The sequence below is a fragment of the Leptinotarsa decemlineata genome, unplaced genomic scaffold, assembly GCF_025532065.1.
Source record: "Leptinotarsa decemlineata unplaced genomic scaffold, Ldec_3_MD MMD2_tig00000035_RagTag_RagTag, whole genome shotgun sequence".
In the NCBI taxonomy this organism is placed as follows: domain Eukaryota; kingdom Metazoa; phylum Arthropoda; class Insecta; order Coleoptera; family Chrysomelidae; genus Leptinotarsa; species Leptinotarsa decemlineata.
Genome location: NW_027412540.1, coordinates 21,257,793 through 21,274,823, shown reverse-complemented (window position 1 = coordinate 21,274,823; position 17,031 = coordinate 21,257,793). Strand labels below are relative to the sequence as shown.

Below are 17,031 nucleotides of genomic sequence, written 5' to 3'. Positions count from 1 at the left end.
CCATGACTCGTCACCATATATGACCTTTTTGAGCAAATCTGGATCGCCGTTGATGTCATGCAACAATTTCTGAACGTTGCTAATCAAAGGGTTTTTGGTCAAAATTTAGCAATTTTGGAACGAACTTCGCCGCCACGCTTCAGTCCCAAAATTCCCAAAGAAAAAGCATGAAATGAGCCAATGGATATTGCGACATCTTCACCAACTTCTCTAAAAGTTTTTTTTACAATCAGCCGCATACACCTGATGGCTACTAGCGGCAGAGTATGTCTATACAAATCACTAGTTAGTAGTTACAATTTCATAATAAGTTTCAAAACAGTTGAAAAGCAAATCATATTTTTCACTTGATGTCCTAGAGCGTTTTTCAAATCATGAGGGATGTTGTAGTTGTTTTTTTTCTTTTTGGAACATAGGACAATCCGTTACGATATGTTTTACTGCGAAGGCATTTCACAAATTTGACACTGTGTTTCCTCTCATCGAGATATCAGGTATTCATGGGCGAGCCTGGTATGTCCTGAGTCGAGTAACAATTACTTGTTTTCTTCTCGTCAGAGTTCCGTAATCCTACGGTCCTACCGCTGTTTTGATTTCTTTGAGTTTGGTCTGTATATTTTGCCATTTTTTTCCAGATAACCCCCATCAAACTTTTTATAAATGGTTCAGTTTATCTTCAGTTCCTGAGTAAGTTAAATTTTGTACACGTGCATGCCTGAGTTTTGACACAAAAATTGTTGAATTGTGGTCTGCAAGCAGCCGAGTATTTCGAGCGACGCGAAATCAATTGCATCGGATTCTCCTGCTCATCGTCACAGACAGCGATGATGTTTTCGACAGATGTTGGTCGATCGCTACTGAACCAGTGGACTCAAATTTATTCACCACATAGTGAATAGCCCTCTAGGTAGGACAACTATGGCGACGGTAAAATGATCAAAGCACGCGGTGAATTGCTCAAACAGAACAACCATTTTTATCACTTGTACAAGTTGCTGAATGCTATATCTGTCTATGGTGATTTGGCAAAACATACTAAATAAATGACAACTGTTCTGACAACTGACAAATGTAGCTACAACAAGATAACCGCTATCAATTGTCAAAGTTCTGAAGTCCCTGTTGGTAGACTCTATACATACGTATAGAAATGTATGAAACGAATGATGCACCCAGAAGCAACCAATTAAAAACCATATGCCGCAGTTTGTAAAACACAAGAGAATAACACAAATGTACTGAAACTTATAACGATTATATGGTACCTCAGATTCTAATCCGAATACCTCCACGCATGTTTCTGAACTAACTCATCGAGATGCCATAATATTGAAGATTACATACAAATTACAATGTAATCCTTTAAATGAAAGGTGGACAAAGTGACCCCAATTTTCGTGTAAAACATGGGGTGACATTGCCCACTCGAATAACAATCAACAGGTTGGGTGCAGGATCAAAATTGTAAGTGGATAAATTCTTCATTACATTTACAAATAATAATGATAAGTGATGAAACTCACCATTTATCCGTAGAAGCTGTGTATATGTAATTTTGGAGAGTCCAAATGTTCATGGAAAACACAGTTACAAATAAAACAGTTGATTAGTGATAGCACTTATCTGGAACGCCCTCGTTGTCATTAAGGAGGTATATATCATTGACTGCAGCTGCTCCAACGACCTTTCAGCTACGACTATGGAGGCGCGAAACTCTTATTTCAAAACTAGGCAAAGCTACCCCAGTTGACGAAATATTGAAGAAATAACAATAAATTGAAAATTTTCAAGAATTTATTGAATTCCATTCATTTAATTAACATTCTCAGTATAACTGAAACACAACAAAACTTGAATTCATATACCATGACTAGTTATCACATTCACTCATAGGTTATTTGGACGATTAAACTCCACTTGCTGCTAGCAGCGAATCTCAATAAGGTGAATAATGACCTCTTCTAGAACTTGTTCTTATCGAAGATCTATTTCCGCAATAAAATCCTCTATTCACCCCTCGCGATCCACGGAATGCACCTTAGGGTGGTCTATGTGTTGAAGAAATACCTGGGAGATTCGTCCTTTTTGACATCACTGTTATCTGCTTTCCTCTGACTAACTAGCTGGGTGACAGGACACCACGTGACAATCTGGTGCATTCTGGTTGCCTGGATGGTCTATCTGCACTGTCTGGCGAGCTGAGAGGCAACCTGCCTGGTGTGATGATGTAACAGTCTGCCTAAATAATACTGAAAAAATAACGAGAAAATGAAAGTTTTCAAAAATTCATCGAATTCTATTCATTCAATTAAAGTCCTAATATATTTTTTGTGAAGATCAAATCGTAAGGTAAAGTTTATGAAGCTATATTCACCACCAAGCCTCAGGTAGAAACTGAACACGGATGTGATGAAAATTACAAAAATCATATAATGATGAACATTTTTCAGCATAGTACATGATTCTGCGCCGATGTATCTCAATCAATACCATAAAATTAATATGAGAAATAAATTGTGGTATACTAGGTATAAATATTCCTGAATACGAATCATCCTTATCACCTCAATATTGATTATTCTGCATGGTTTGTTGAAACAGGCCCTAAACTATCAACAGAAACTAGTTATTCTGATTATTCATTCATGTTTTCTTCTTGCATCAGATGTAAATTTGTTTGAGACCAGTACCTTTTATTATTCCTATTGAGCATACCCAAATTGTTGAATCGGGTTTCATCTGAATAAATAATTTTAAATGAAAAACGTACATCTTCTGTGTTTTTAGTCAAAAACCACTTGCAAAAAGTCAATCTTCGGTTGTGATCGTTATCGTAAAGATGACAGATAGATAGATAGATGACAGGTTTTATTTAACGATGTTACGTATAAATACATTTATGACAGGTCATAGTACATAAAGAGAAACATTGCAATAAAAATAAAATGTTAAACACATAAAAGGAATACACATATATAACACTATACAATTAGTATTTGAAAATAATTATTGGCTGACCAAATAATCATTTGATGCAAAAAAAATATATATTTTGGGTTTTTTAATGAACTTGCTTGGTTCAAATATTCCATTATATTGTAGAAACATTTCTCGATGAGAAACTTTTTGATGACGGCTTTGAATTTGTCAAATTCCAATGATTTCACTGATTTATCGAGAGTATTATACATATTTAGGTTCAGAGAATTCTTATTGCTAACAGCTAGTCTATGCCGTTGGGGATTCAACATCTCTGCAGATCTTGTATTATACTGATGTATATCGGAGTGTTTTTTGAATTTGTATATGTTTTTATGACAGTGATCTTTGTATCCTACATTTGCTAAAATGCGAATGGCTTTTTTCTGATATCGAAAGACCATTATGGCATTACTTGAGTTGCCCCAAAGAAGAATACCGTATGAGAGTATAGAATGAAATAAAGAGAAGTAAGATATTTTCGATACGTTCAGATTGGTAACTGGTTTGAGTTGTCTTAAAACAAATAAAACTTTAGAGATCTCTCGAAGTACATAATCTACGTGGCTGGACCAGTTTAACCGATCGTCGATGATTATACCAAGAAAAGATACATTTTCTCCTTTCTGATAGAGTAGATTTGAGGAGACAATTGAGTTCTGTGTTTTACTTTTATTTAATTTGAGTTCATTCTTTGTGAACCAGCTTTTGACTGAGTTTTTGTTCTCGTCAACAGTACGAATCAAATCGATGTGTGACTCATCCGATTCCACAAGAGTGGTGTCATCGGCAAATAAAATACATATTCTTGGTGTAATACTTTGACATAAGTCGTTTATGTACACAATAAATAAAAAAAGGTCCAAGTACTGAACCCTGAGGTACTCTATGTTGTATCGGTTTGATGTCAAATTTGATATTATTGAGATCAACACACTGATATCTGTTTTCAAGATAGGAGCTGAGAAGACTCAAAATGGTATCTCTTAAACCATAATGACTCAGTTTTTCAATGAGTAATGCATGTGAAACGCAATCAAACGCTTTGGTCAAGTCGCATAAAGTCAAGGAAGTGTGCTTGCACTGATCAACTATGTCAATAACCAACTTGTAAACAGCCTCAGTTGTGGATTTGTTTTTCCGAAATCCATATTGGGATTAACTAAAATACAACCTCGTTTCAAAGTAGGAGTTTAATCGCTCCTTCAATAATTTTTCGATGATTTTTCCAATTATGGAGACAATATTAATTGGACGATAGTTGTCTAAAGATGATTTATTACCTTTTTTTAACAAAGGAACAACTCTGGATGTTGGTGTAGTTGGTACTTGAATGATCAATAATTATATTTGTGAAGAATTCTACATACGGACGAATAACGCATATCACAATCAGAAACAATCTGGCGAATTGACGCCGTACAATTCACTTCAACATAGGCCAACACGTTCTCTTTTCTTTCTTCATTGATAATGAAGTCATCGGCATTTTCTCCTGTTTCACTTCGCACTAGTTATTCTGATTATTCATTCATGTTGAAATTGGAAAATGAAAAATTGAACAAACTGTATTGAAACATAATTATTCATAGTGGAATTATCACTGATCATAACACAGATGTACATGAAATTTCGTCAATTTTCCACTCTAATGAAAATATATTAAGTTTGAAACCACGTTAATTTAATAAATGACAAAACAGCCGCTATCGATTGTCTCTGTTGAAAGACCCCATATTTGGTGGAGGTACTTAACCAGGTACAAGGTATTCCCCTGTATATTAATCTGCCGCGCTTCAGTAAATCCCGAAATCCCCGCTTGGGCTCCCTTATATGACAGATGAAGCTTCAAAAAGACACCTGCCATGAATTGTCCCTGTTGAAAGACCCTATAAATACGTTTTGGCGTCCCTTTGAGGAACTGTCTAGACGATTCAAATACGATTAACCCAATATCCAAAGAATGATCAACTCAGTAAAAAGCAAGGTAGCAATGGAAAATGTCCAAAAATTCATCGAATCCTATTTATTTATTGAATATCATCAGCATAACTAAAATACAACTAAAGAAGAATCCATATATCTTATCTCGTTATCACACTCACTTCCAGTTTATTTGAACAATTCAATGTCACTTGCTGCAAGCATCCATTCTCAATATGGTACATAATGACCTCTTCTATAACTTGTTCTCATCGAAGATCTGTTTCCGCAATAAAACCCCCTACTCATCCCTCGTGATCCACGGAATGCACCGCGCCCTCTGGGTGGTCTATGCGTCGAAGATATGCCTGGGCGATTCGTCCTTTTTGACATTACTTTTATATGCCTTCCTCTGAAAGTTGACTCATCCAGTGTTAAAGCAGTCTCTGCAGATTCTCTGTCGTCAAATTCAATATACGCGAATCCTTTTGGATGCTGATCGTATTTGTTACACGGAATTGTTATCCGTTTGATGGAGCCGCAGATTTGGAAATGTTGTCCCAACTCTTCACTAGTTGCACCGTAATCTACATAACCAATGTATATGCTACGATTATCCACTTCCATTTTTTCTTTCATTGACATGAGGACAGGAGGGGTGCACATTTTGATTCGCTCGCCAACGTCACTCTGTATTTGTTTCAATTTAGCTAAATCTTCTTCCATTTCACGGACTCTAGCTTTCATTGTTTCTATCCCACGATCAGATGCCATATCAATTTCATCCAATGTTGTATCTTCAGAGGAATGACCTTTCTCCTGGGTATCATTGAATTCATAATATAGGATCTCATCAGCTAACCAAATATTTTCTTTGTTGTCCATAGTTTGAATTGTAGGTCGCATCTATTCAGTATATAATTATTCCAAATAATTATAGACCAGTCGATTTGCTATTACTGATATGAAAAATCATGAAGAAAACCGTAAACCTCAAATATTTGGAAGGCTTCAACATCTAGAGCGATCGTAAATATGAATTTCGGAGACAAAGATCAAGAGGCGACCTTCTATCGTATGTCACCCATATTTGACCGTGCGTGGCATGAGGGTTTGCTTGCCAACCATATCTTAATGAGGATCTAAAAGTAATTTCGAATTGGGGTGAAAGTAATCAGGTTCAATTCAATGCCGCAAAAACCCAGACATCGGTTTTCTTCAAAAAAATAAATGTCTCCGAACCGGATAAATTAATGTCATGTTAGACAATTCCACTTTCTGCTTCAATGAGTTTGTTAGGGGATTAAAATGGGCACCGATATGTATTGGCAAAATCATGTCGCGGGAGCTGCAAAGGCCGCTTCTCGAAAGTTTGGAACACTGTTCCGAAACAAAAAAAACTGTACATTCCTCAGCAACTGCTGATGCTTCATAAAGCTCGTATCAGAACTTCTTTGGAATATTATTCCGCCCCTAAACATACCCTGAAGGTGCTGGATTCCATCCAGGAAAGAGTCATCCGCCTGATTGGAGACGCGAACGTCACTTACAACCTTGATAGTCTGGAATATCGAAGAAAGGTTGCAAATTTGTTCCTCTTCTATACATACTTTCACGGGAAGTGTTCGAGTGACTTGGCGCATTTGATTCCACTAAGAGCGGTACATATCAGAAATACACGACGGACTGTGGCTGTGATTTGTGATTATTGAAATATTTTTGGAAACTGGATGCTGGTTGTTAGCCGAAACTATTGATGCATATGCTAATCTCAAATACTTTAGTTGAACTTGCAACGGTGACTCTCCAAGTTCACTGTTAAGACTTTCAGTATGCGTTGTCCTGTATGCCCCTAGGACTAGTCTTATTGCGGGATTATGAACTGTGTCAACAACTTCCCGGGCTGAAATAGTTGCTGGGACATATATTATAGAGCCGTAATCGATCTTAGACTTCACTAGAATTATATAAAAAAGTAAAAGCTTTTGACTGTCGGAGTACCAATTATGTTTTGAGAGAATTTTTAATAGATTGATACCGCTATGACATGATGATCTGAGATGATTCAAGTGAGCATTCTAGTTCAACTTACTGTCGAAAACCATTCCTAAGTAAAGAACTTGTTCAACTACTTGGATATTCTGATCACATAGCTTTAATTTTGGGGAAAAGAACCTCTTAAGAAAACATACACTTGATTTTTTCTGGGCACATTCTGAAACTAGTCCATTTCAACCAGTTCTCAAAAAGAGAGCAATAACTCTTGTAGGTTATTTTGTTGTTGTGTAATTAATAATATAACTAACATCCTCAGTATAACTGAAATGTACTGAATAAATGACAACTAATCTGGCAGATGTAGCTTCATAATATGCTATCAGCTATCAATTGTCATAGTTCGGAAATCCCTGTTGGAACTCAAATAACATTCAACAGGTTGGGTGCAGGAACGAAATTGCAAGTGGATAAATTCTTTATTATACCTACTACCTGGTGTGATGATGTCACAATCTACCTGAATAATGCTGAAGAAATAACAAGAAATTGAAAGTTCAAAAATTCATCGAATTCTATTTATTCAATTAACGTCCTGATATAATTTTTGCGAAGATCAAGTCGTAAGGTATAGTTTATGAAATCACCTCCAGCCTAGAATATGATTCTGCGCAGACGGGTCTCATACCATAAAATTGACATGACAAATAAATTGTGGGAGAATAGTTTTTGAAAGATCACTGGGTATAAAATATACGTGAATACAAATCTAATTACTTCAATATTGATTATTGGTTGAAAAAGGCACTAAACTATAAAAAAACTAGTTATTTTGATCATTCAGTCGTGAAACTGGGGAATTAAAAATTGAACAAAATATATTGAAACAAAATTTATGATAGAGAAATTATCACTAATCACAACACATTTAATAAATGTGTCGTAATAAATTTAGTAAATTATTCATAGTGGAATTATAATTAATCACAACAAAGATGTACATGAATTGTTGTCAATTTTTCACCCTAATGAAAATATATGAATTTTGAAACTATTGCAATTTAATAAATGACAACTAATCTGACAGATGAAGCTTCAACAAAATTGCCGCTATCAATTGTCCCTGTTGAAAGACCCTACACATACGTTTTGGCGTTCCTTTGAAGAACTTCCTAGACCTTATCATCAAATACCTTCAACCCAATTTCCAAAAAATGATGAACAACCATATGCCGCAGTTTGTAAAAAGCAAGGTAGCAATGGAAAATGTACAACAAATTGAAAGGTTCCAAAAATTTATTCAATGAACATCCTCAGTATAACTAAAATACAACTTAAGTAGAATCCATATATCTTATCTCGTCATCACATTCAATTCCAGTTTACTTTTACGATTCAAAGTCATTTGCTGCAAGCATCCTTCCTCAATATGGCATATAATGACCTCTTCTATAACTTGTTCTCATCGAAGATCTGTTACCGCAATAAAACCCTCTACTCATCCCTCGTGACCCACGGAATGCACCACGTCCTCTGGGTGGTCTATGCGTCGAAGATATGCCTGGGCGATTCGTCCTTTTTGACATTACTTTCATATGCCTTTCTCTGAAAATTGACTCATCTAGTGTTAAAGCAGTCTCTGCAGATTCCCTGTCGTCAAATTCAATATACGCGAATCCTTTTGGATGCTGGTCGTATTTGTTGCACGGAATAGTTATCCGTCTGACGGAGCCGCAGATTAGAAAATGTTGTTCCAACTCTTCACTAGTTGCACCGTAATCTACATTACCAATGAATATGCTACGATTATCCACTTCCATTTTTTCTTTCATTGACATGAGGACAGGAGGGGTGCACATTTTGATTCGCTCGCCAACGTCACTCTGTATTTGTTTCAATTTAGCTAATTCTTCTTCCATTTCACGGACTCTAGCTTTCATTGTTTCTATCTCACGATCAGATGCCATATCAATTTCATCCAATGTTGTATCTTCAGAGGAATGACTTTTCTCCTGGATATCATTGAATTCATAATCTAGGATCTCATCAGCTAACCAAATATTTTCTTTGTTGTCCATAGTTTGAATTGTAGGTCGCATCTATTCAGTATATCAACGCTCGTACAATCGCCTTCTTCAAAGTCAGGGAATAACTAACTTTCTAAATTCTAACAGAATGCTTTTATATTCTTTCTTTTTACCTGTTTCATTATTGCCAACTTATATTCACCACTGATATACCTCAGGTATATAAAAGATATTTTAGGTAATTCGATCGAGTGAGTACCTAAGTAATTACGTGAGTACTTCATTTGTGATTATGTAGGGTGACAAATAAATTGTGGGAGATTATTTGAAAAATTATTAGGTGTAAAATATACCTCAATATTGATTATATTCTGCGTGGTTCGTTGAAAGAGGCACTGAACTAGCAACAAAACTAGTCATTCCGACTATTCATTCATTTTTGTCAAGTTTCGAAAATTCTTGGGATATTATATTGAAATTGAGGAATGAAAAATTGAACAAACTATTGAAAAAAATAATTCATAGTGGAATTTTTACTAATCACAACACAGATGTACTAGGATTGTTGTCAATCAAACGTCATACATGAAAATGTATGACGTTTGAAACTATTTCAATTTTAGATAGTTTTTCACCTAATTGTTCGTCCTTTTTTTACATAACCTGAAAATAGGAATATATTTTAGATACGTTGTCTTCGACCCCTACATTATTTATCGTTTCATATTGATATAAAACATGATATAAAAAATAGTGAGGCAAGGTTGTGACAACCTGTCTTATAAGAAAGGGGTTTTCCTTCTTGTTGAAAGAATGCTCGCGTTCAGCCTATTCCCAAAAATGGCAAAATAATATTGCAAATAACTATAGACCAGTTGGTTTGCTATTACTGATATCAAAAACCCTAAATATTTGCAAGGCTTCCACATCTTGAGCGATCATCAATATGGCTTTCGGAAACAAAGATCAAGAGGCGACATTCTATCGTATGTCAATTTTTTCTTATCTGATGCTTTTTTCAGTCAAATCGAAAGTATTTTCAGATATTTTTAGTTAGTAACATATCCAGTTATGCTTCAAATACACTGTGAGAAGTCGTGTGTTTGTATTTTTTATTCCCGTTTTTGGAAAATCAAAATATATATTTTGACTGGATTGAATAATCACCGGTCTTCCTCCTCCAAACATCATCTCCCAAAAGTCTAAACTTGTGTGAGTTAAGGTTTGACAAGGTCTTATCTTTATACGTATAATATTTTTGGATAGCAATACAGTTTTCGTACTGGCAAAACCCATTATCGTCTCTTAGATTAATGATAAGTATGTTATCTTCAGATAAATTGAATTCCTGCCCTAGGTGCCAAATTAGTGAAACGACCCTGTCTAGCTATATCAATCTTTTTTATAATCTATCTAATCCGAGCTAAACCAATTACCAGTAAATTCTCTCACAACTTCTTCAACTTTATTGAAAAGTTTCCGAACGTTATACCAAAGCATTATCCAAAGAAATTGCAGTTAATCATTCAAATAGGTTCGAAAGTTATAATACACTTTCAAAAAATTAGGATTTTCCGTATACCCATAACTCGTCACCATATATGACCTTTTTGAGCAAATCTGGATCGCAGCGTTGCCGTTTGGGTACCCAAATGGGCACATTTTTTTGCTCATGGTACAAAAATACATTTTAGGCAAAATAACCTTAAATTTGGTACATTTTGCATTATTGAATTGCCTTATGCACATTTAACAAATATTCTTAGTACAAATTTACATTTTATATTTACCATTAAAATAAGTTAAGGTAATAAAAAAATCATCACACATAACCGCGATTCAACCGATATCTGTTGGCTCTTGGCACTTGGCAGTATTAAGTCCGCGGCAGAAATTGCCCCTATCTTCTGTCTTGTAGATAAATGCACTAGTGCCACTAGTCGGTAATTCCCCTATAACCGATGAATCTAGGGACTTTATCGAAACGAAAGGCGATATGCGCTAAACTATAATTGGATTGGATATTGTGGAATATGTTATTGTACTGTGTACTCTACTGTTCCAGTATAGTTTAGTTTTAGTGTATTACTAATTGTGTTTTCTCATATAAAAATAATGGATAGGTAAGTGATTAATAAATAAATTGAAATATTTTAAACATACATGTTTAACGAGAAAATGAATAATGAATCATGTAGCATTTTTTATTTTTGCTTAATTCTAGAGTTATTGCAGTAGCGTAGTTTGGGGTTTTTTTTCAACAGTTTTGCGAAAACTCGTGCGAAAATTAAAAACATTTAGAAAATAATTCATGTTTGAGTCATTTTTGAAAACTTCAAACTGCCATAACTGGGTTGTTTGTGGACCGATTTTGGTAAAAGAAACGTCAACGGCTGTGTCATAAGAAGATGCATTTTTTTTTTAATACACCATTCTCAATTTAACAACCCAGTTCGTTAATATAACTAAGATGTTAATTGAAAGTCTGGTTTATGGTAATGTTTTGGCAAAAATTCGTTGACGTCGCCAGTCGTCGTTAAATTGATGAACTATTTTTCTGAAATTATCTGGCTTCTAAAACACATTTTTAAGTATTTGAATCATCGATTCAAATACTAAGATTATTTAACGGACAGGTTTTCATCGCCGGAATTTTAATTATTAGATCCTCGTTTCGATTGTCGCAGCCCTTTTTCATATGCCCAGGCTCGGGGCCTTGGGCCTTTCTGCCCCCACCGGCTCCCCAATCTACGCCACTCAATTATTATCCATTTGTGTCTTTCATTAAAAAACGACTATTTTAAATGTACAACTATAACGACTGTAATGTATTTTTAGGTACATAAAACGATCTAAAAAACAAGAAAATATAGATACTCTTACGACGACGCCATCGACTTCAAAAACACAACAGACCATCCCGGCCAGCCCTACATCATCAACATCAGCGTCAACAGCGACTATACCAAGACCTTCATCATTATTGTCCGAATCGCTGCCTCCTTCGTCATTGTCGTCCACAGCAAGCAAGAATACTGACAGTGTAGACTATTCTTCATCAAACGAAGAAAGAAATGTCAGAGAAAAGAAAACAGAACACAAAAAATATACGTACGTAATTACTCCAAACAGTGGGAAGTTGAATTCAAATGGTGTCAACAAGCCACAAACAGCAATTTTCCCTTCTGCAAAATTTGCAACAAAGAAATAAGAGGTAATCGTTCTCATTTATTGCGACACGAAAACAATGAATTACACAAAAAAATATACGGGTTAAGTCAAATATAGTACCAATTGGGGAGGTTTTGAAAAAAACTGTACTTAAAAAAGAAAATCTAATTAAGGAAGGGTAGTTCAAATTAGCTGCCTTCCATATTACATTTTCAAATAATAATGATAAGTGATGAAACTCACCATGTATCCGTAGAAGCTGTGTATGTGTAATTTTGGAGGGTCCATGGAAAACACAGTTATAAATAAAACAGTTAATTGGTGATAGCACTTATCTGGAACGCCCTACAAACTATCTCATTGTCATTAAGGAGGTATGTATCATTGACTGCAGCTGCTCCAACGACCTTTCAGCTACGACTATGGAGGCGCGAAACTGTTATTTCGAAACTGGGCAAAGCTACCCCAGAGGACAAAGTCACTCCAGTTGACGAAATATTGAAGAAATAACAATAAATTAAAAATTTTCATGAATTCCATTCATTTAATAAACATTCTCAGTATAACTGAAACACAATAAAACTAGAATCCATTTATCATATCTACTTATCACATTCACTCATAGGTTATTTGGATGATTAAACTCAACTTGCTGCTAGCAGCGATTCTCAATAAGGTGAATAATGACCCCTTCTAGAACTTGTTCTTATCGAAGATCTATTTCCGCAATAAAATCCTCTATTCACCCCTCGCGATCCACGGAATGCACCTCAGGGTGGTCTATGTGTTGAAGAAATACCTGGGAGATTCGTCCTTTTTGACATCACTGTTATCTGCTTTCCTCTGACTAACTAGCTGGGTGACAGGACACCACGTGACAATCTGGTGCATTCTGGTTGCCTGGATGGTCTATCTGCACTGTCTGGCGAGCTGAGAGGCAACCTGCCTGGTGATGATGTCACAGTCTGTCTGAATAATACTGAAAAAATAACGAGAAAATGAAAGTTTTCAAAAATTCATCGAATTCTATTCATTCAATTAAAGTCCTAATATATTTTTTGTGAAGATCAAATCGTAAGGTAAAGTTTAGGAAGCTATATTCACCACCAAGCCTCAGGTAGAAACTGAACACGGATGTGATGAAAATCACAAAAATCATATAATGATGAATATTCTTCAGCCTAGTACATGATTCTGCGCCGATGTATCTCATTCAATACCATAAAATTAATATGAGAAATAAATTGTGGTATACTAGGTATAAATATTCCTGAATACGAATCATTCTAATCACCTCAATATTGATTATTCTGCATGGTTCGTTGAAACAGGCATTAAACTATCAACAAAAACTAGTTATTCTGATTATTCATTCATATTTTCTTCTTGCATCAGATGTAAATTTGTTTGAGACCAGTACCTTTTATTATTCCTATTGAGCATACCCAAATTGTTGAATCGGGTTTCATCTGAATAAATAATTTTAAATGAAAAACGTACATCTTCTGTTTTTAGTCAAAAACCACTTGCAATAAGTCAATCTTCGGTTGTGATCGTTATCGTAAAGATGACAGATAGATAGAGTTTTATTTAACCATGTTACGTATAAATACATTTATGACAGGTCACAGTACATAAAGAGAAACATTGCAATAAAAATAAAATGTTAAACACATAAAAGTAAAACACATATATAACACTATAAAATTAGTATTTGAAAATAATTATTGGCTGACCAAATAATCATTTGATGCAAAAAAAATATATATTATGGGTTTTTTAATGAACTTGCTTGGTTCAAATATTCCATTATATTGTAGAAACATTTCTCGATGAGAAACTTTTTGATGACGGCTTTGAATTTGTTAAATTCCAATGATTTCACTGATTTATCGAGAGTATTATACAAATTTAGGTTCAGAGAATTTTTATTGCTAACAGCTAGTCTATGCCGTTGGGGATTCAACATCCCTGTAGATCTTGTGTTATACTGATGTATATCGGAGTGTTGTTTGAATTTTTTATGTATTGTTAACAAAACGATGTATATGTATAATGAAGGCACTGGCATGATACCAAGCTGAACAAAGTGTTGATGACAGTGATCTTTGTATCCTACATTTGCTAAAATGCGAATGGCTTTTTCCTGATATCGAAATACCACTATGGCATTACTTGAGTTGCCCCAATGAAGAATACCGTATGAGAGTATAGAATGAAATAAAGAGAAGTAAGATATTTTCAATACGTTTAGATTGGTAACTGGTTTGAATTGTCTTAAAACAAATAAAACTTTAGAGAGCTTTCGAAGTACATACTCTACGTGGCTGGACCAGTTTAACCGATCGTCGATGATTATACCAAGAAAAGATACATTTTCTCCTTTCTGATAGAGTTGATTTGAGGAGACAATTGAGTTCTGTGTTTTACTTTCATTTAATTTGAGTTCATTCTTTGTGAACCAGCTTTTGACTAAGTTTTTGTTCTCGTCAACAGTACGAATCAAATCGATGTGTGACTCATCCGATTCCACAAGAGCGGTGTCATCGGCAAATAAAATACATATTGTTGGTGTAATACTTTGACATAAGTCGTTTATGTAATCTGACAGATGAAGCTTCAACAAGACAGCCGCTATCGATTGTCTCTGTTGAAAGACCCCATATTTGGTGGAGGTACTTAATCAGGTACAAGGTATTCCCCTGTATATTAATCTGCCGCGCTTCAGTAAATCCCGAAATCTCCGCTTGGGCTCCCTTATTATGATAGATGAAGCTTCAACAAGATAGCTGCTATGAATTGTCCCTGTTGAAAGACCCTATAAATACGTTTTGGCGTCCCTTTGAGGAACTGTCTAGACCTTACGGGTTCAAATACGATTAACCCAATATCCCAAAGAATGATCAACTCAGAAGGAAGCGATGAAAAACCATATACCGCAGTTAGTAAAAAGCAAGGTAGCAATGGAAAACGTCCAAAAATTCATTGAATTCTATTTATTTAATGAATATCATCAGCATAACTAAAATACAACTAAAATAGAATCCATATATCTTATCTCGTTATCACACTCACTTCCAGTTTATTTGAACGATTCAATGTCACTTGCTGCAAGCATCCATTCTCAATATGGTACATAATGACCTCTTCTATAACTTGTTCTCATCGAAGATCTGTTTCCGCAATAAAACCCCCTACTCATCCCTCGTGATCCACGGAATGCACCGCGCCCTCTGGGTGGTCTATGCGTCGAAGATATGCCTGGGCGATTCGTCCTTTTTGACATTACTTTTAAAGGCCTTTCTCTGAAAGTTGACTCATCCAGTGTCAAAGCAGTCTCTGCAGATTCTCTGTCGTCAAATTCAATATACGCGAATCCTTTTGGATGCTGATCGTATTTGTTACACGGAATTGTTATCCGTTTGATGGAGCCGCAGATTTGGAAATGTTGTTCCAATTCTTCACTAGTTGCACCGTAATCTACATTACCAATGAATATGCTACGATTATCCACTTCCATTTTTTCTTTCATTGACATGAGGACAGGAGGGGTGCACATTTTGATTCGCTCGCCAACGTGACTCTGTATTTCTTTCAATTTAGCTAATTCTTCTTCCATTTCACGGACTCTAGCTTTCATTGTTTCTATCTCACGATCAGATGCCATATCAATTTCATCCAATGTTGTATCTTCAGAGGAATGACCTTTCTCCTGGATATCATTGAATTCATAATCTAGGATCTCATCAGCTAACCAAATATTTTCTTTGTTGTCCATAGTTTGAATTGTAGGTCGCATCTATTCAGTATATCAACGCTCGTACAATCGCCTTCTTCAAAGTCAGGGAATAACTAACTCTCTAAATACTAACAGAATCCTTTTATATTCTTTCTTTTTACCTGTTTCATTATTGCCAACTTATGTTCACCACTTATACACCTCAGGTATATAGAAGATATTTTAGGTAATTTAATCGAGTGAGTGAGTACCTAAGTTATTACGTGAGTACCTCATTTGTGATTACGTAGGGTGACAAATAAATTGTGGGAGATTATTTGAAAAATTATTAGGTATAAAATATACCTCAATATTGATTATATTCTGCGTGGTTCGTTTACAAAGGCACTGAACTAGCAACAAAAACTGTTCATTCTGATTATTCATTCATTTTTGTTTCGAAAATTTTTGGGAAATGATACTGAAATTGATTAATGAAAAATTTAACAACCTAAATTGAAACAAAATAATTCATAGTGGAATTTTTACTAATCATAACACAGATGTACTTGAATTATTGTCAATATTTCACCCGCATGAAAATGTATGAAGTTCAAAACTATTTAAATTTTTGAAAAGTTTTTTATCTAATTATTCGTCCTTTTTTTTTACATAATCTGAAAATAGGAATATATTTTAGATACGTTGTCCTCGACCCATACATTATATATCGTTTCATATTGATACAATACATGACATAAATATGGCTTTCGGAAACAGAGATCAAGAGGCGACATTGTATCGTATGTCAGTTTTTCTTATCTAATGCTTTTTCCAGTCAAATCGAAAGTATTTTCAGATATTTTTAGTTAGTAACATATCCAGTTATGCTTCAAATACACTGTGAGAAGTCGGGTGTTTGTATTTTTTATTCCGTTTTTTGGAAAATCAACATAAATATTCTGACTGGATTGAATTATGACCGGTCTTTCTCCTGCAAATATCAACTTCCAAAAGTCTAAACTTGTGCGAGCTAAGATTTGACAAAGTCTTATCTTTAAACGTATAATATTTTTGGATAGCAATACAGTTTTCGTACTGGCAAAACCCATTATCTTCTCTTAGATTAATGATAAGTATGTTACCTTTAGATAAATTGAATTCCTGCCCTAGGTACCAAATTAGTGAAACGACCCTGTCTAGCTATATCAGTCTTTT

At 35.0% G+C, this 17,031-nt stretch overlaps 1 protein-coding gene across 1 annotated transcript; it reads right to left on the bottom strand.

Moving 5' to 3' along the window:
• Window positions 1-15,219: 15,219 nt before the first annotated feature.
• LOC141481149 (polyadenylate-binding protein 2-B-like) lies at window positions 15,220-16,143 on the bottom strand. The gene has a single exon (XM_074172280.1). It carries the CDS (start codon window positions 15,892-15,894, stop codon window positions 15,220-15,222), a length of 675 nt encoding a protein of 224 aa, XP_074028381.1. The 5' UTR covers window positions 15,895-16,143.
• Window positions 16,144-17,031: the final 888 nt, after the last annotated feature.